We start from the raw sequence: 610 nt of genomic DNA, 5'->3' as shown, positions 1-610 counted from the left end.
GCCCACGTCCCAGCCCGTGCCCTCGCCCACGTCCACCTCGAAGTACTGCCGCCCGGACGCGAAGCTCTGCCGGCCCAGGATGCAGGGCGAGACCATGAACCTCCAGGGAGAGAGGTCCCCCTCGCGCTGGGGGCCCCGTGTCACTTGTCTCTGATCCTGGGACACAATTAGTTCCGGATGCGCTGTTTCTGGATCCAGAGTCACGCCGACTGCAAGGGAGGGAGGAAAACAAAGATTTGGTTTTGCTTGCTGAGAACAGTTCCTTTTCTTTATTATGTTTTATTATGTATTTATTTTTATGCAGGGGGTTTATTTGCTTGTTTGTTTGTTTTTCAACCCTTGATCAAGGATGGTTTTCCATTGATTGATTGATTTTTATTATTTTTTTAAAATATATTTTTATTGCCCTAACCTGTTTGGCTCAGTGGATAGAGCATCAGCCTGCGGACTCAAGGGTCCCAGGTTCGATTCCAGTCAAGGGCATGTACCTTGGTTGCGGGCACATCCCCAGTAGGGAGTGTGCAGGAGGCAGCTGATCGATGTTTCTCTCTCATTGATGTTTCTAACTCTCTATCCCTCTCCCTTCCTCTCTGTAAAAAATCAATAAAAT

At 48.5% G+C, this 610-nt stretch overlaps 2 protein-coding genes across 3 annotated transcripts in view; both read right to left on the bottom strand.

Annotated features, from left to right (window-relative positions):
- LOC102262352 (histone H4) overlaps positions 1-610 on the bottom strand; it is a 135124-nt gene that overhangs the window by 123596 nt on the left and 10918 nt on the right. The window lies entirely within an intron of this gene.
- LOC106725567 (E3 ubiquitin-protein ligase TRIM38-like) overlaps positions 1-610 on the bottom strand; it is a 3510-nt gene that overhangs the window by 290 nt on the left and 2610 nt on the right. The window contains exon 3 of the mRNA XM_014537076.1: positions 7-209. Coding sequence (XP_014392562.1) covers positions 7-209 — 203 coding nt within the window. The remainder of the gene's footprint in view (positions 1-6; positions 210-610) is intronic.

This window comes from Myotis brandtii, unplaced genomic scaffold, assembly GCF_000412655.1.
Source record: "Myotis brandtii unplaced genomic scaffold, ASM41265v1 scaffold1718, whole genome shotgun sequence".
Classification (NCBI taxonomy): Eukaryota; Metazoa; Chordata; class Mammalia; order Chiroptera; family Vespertilionidae; genus Myotis; species Myotis brandtii.
Note: the sequence above shows the minus strand (reverse complement) of the source record. Positions and strands in the feature narration are given on the sequence as shown.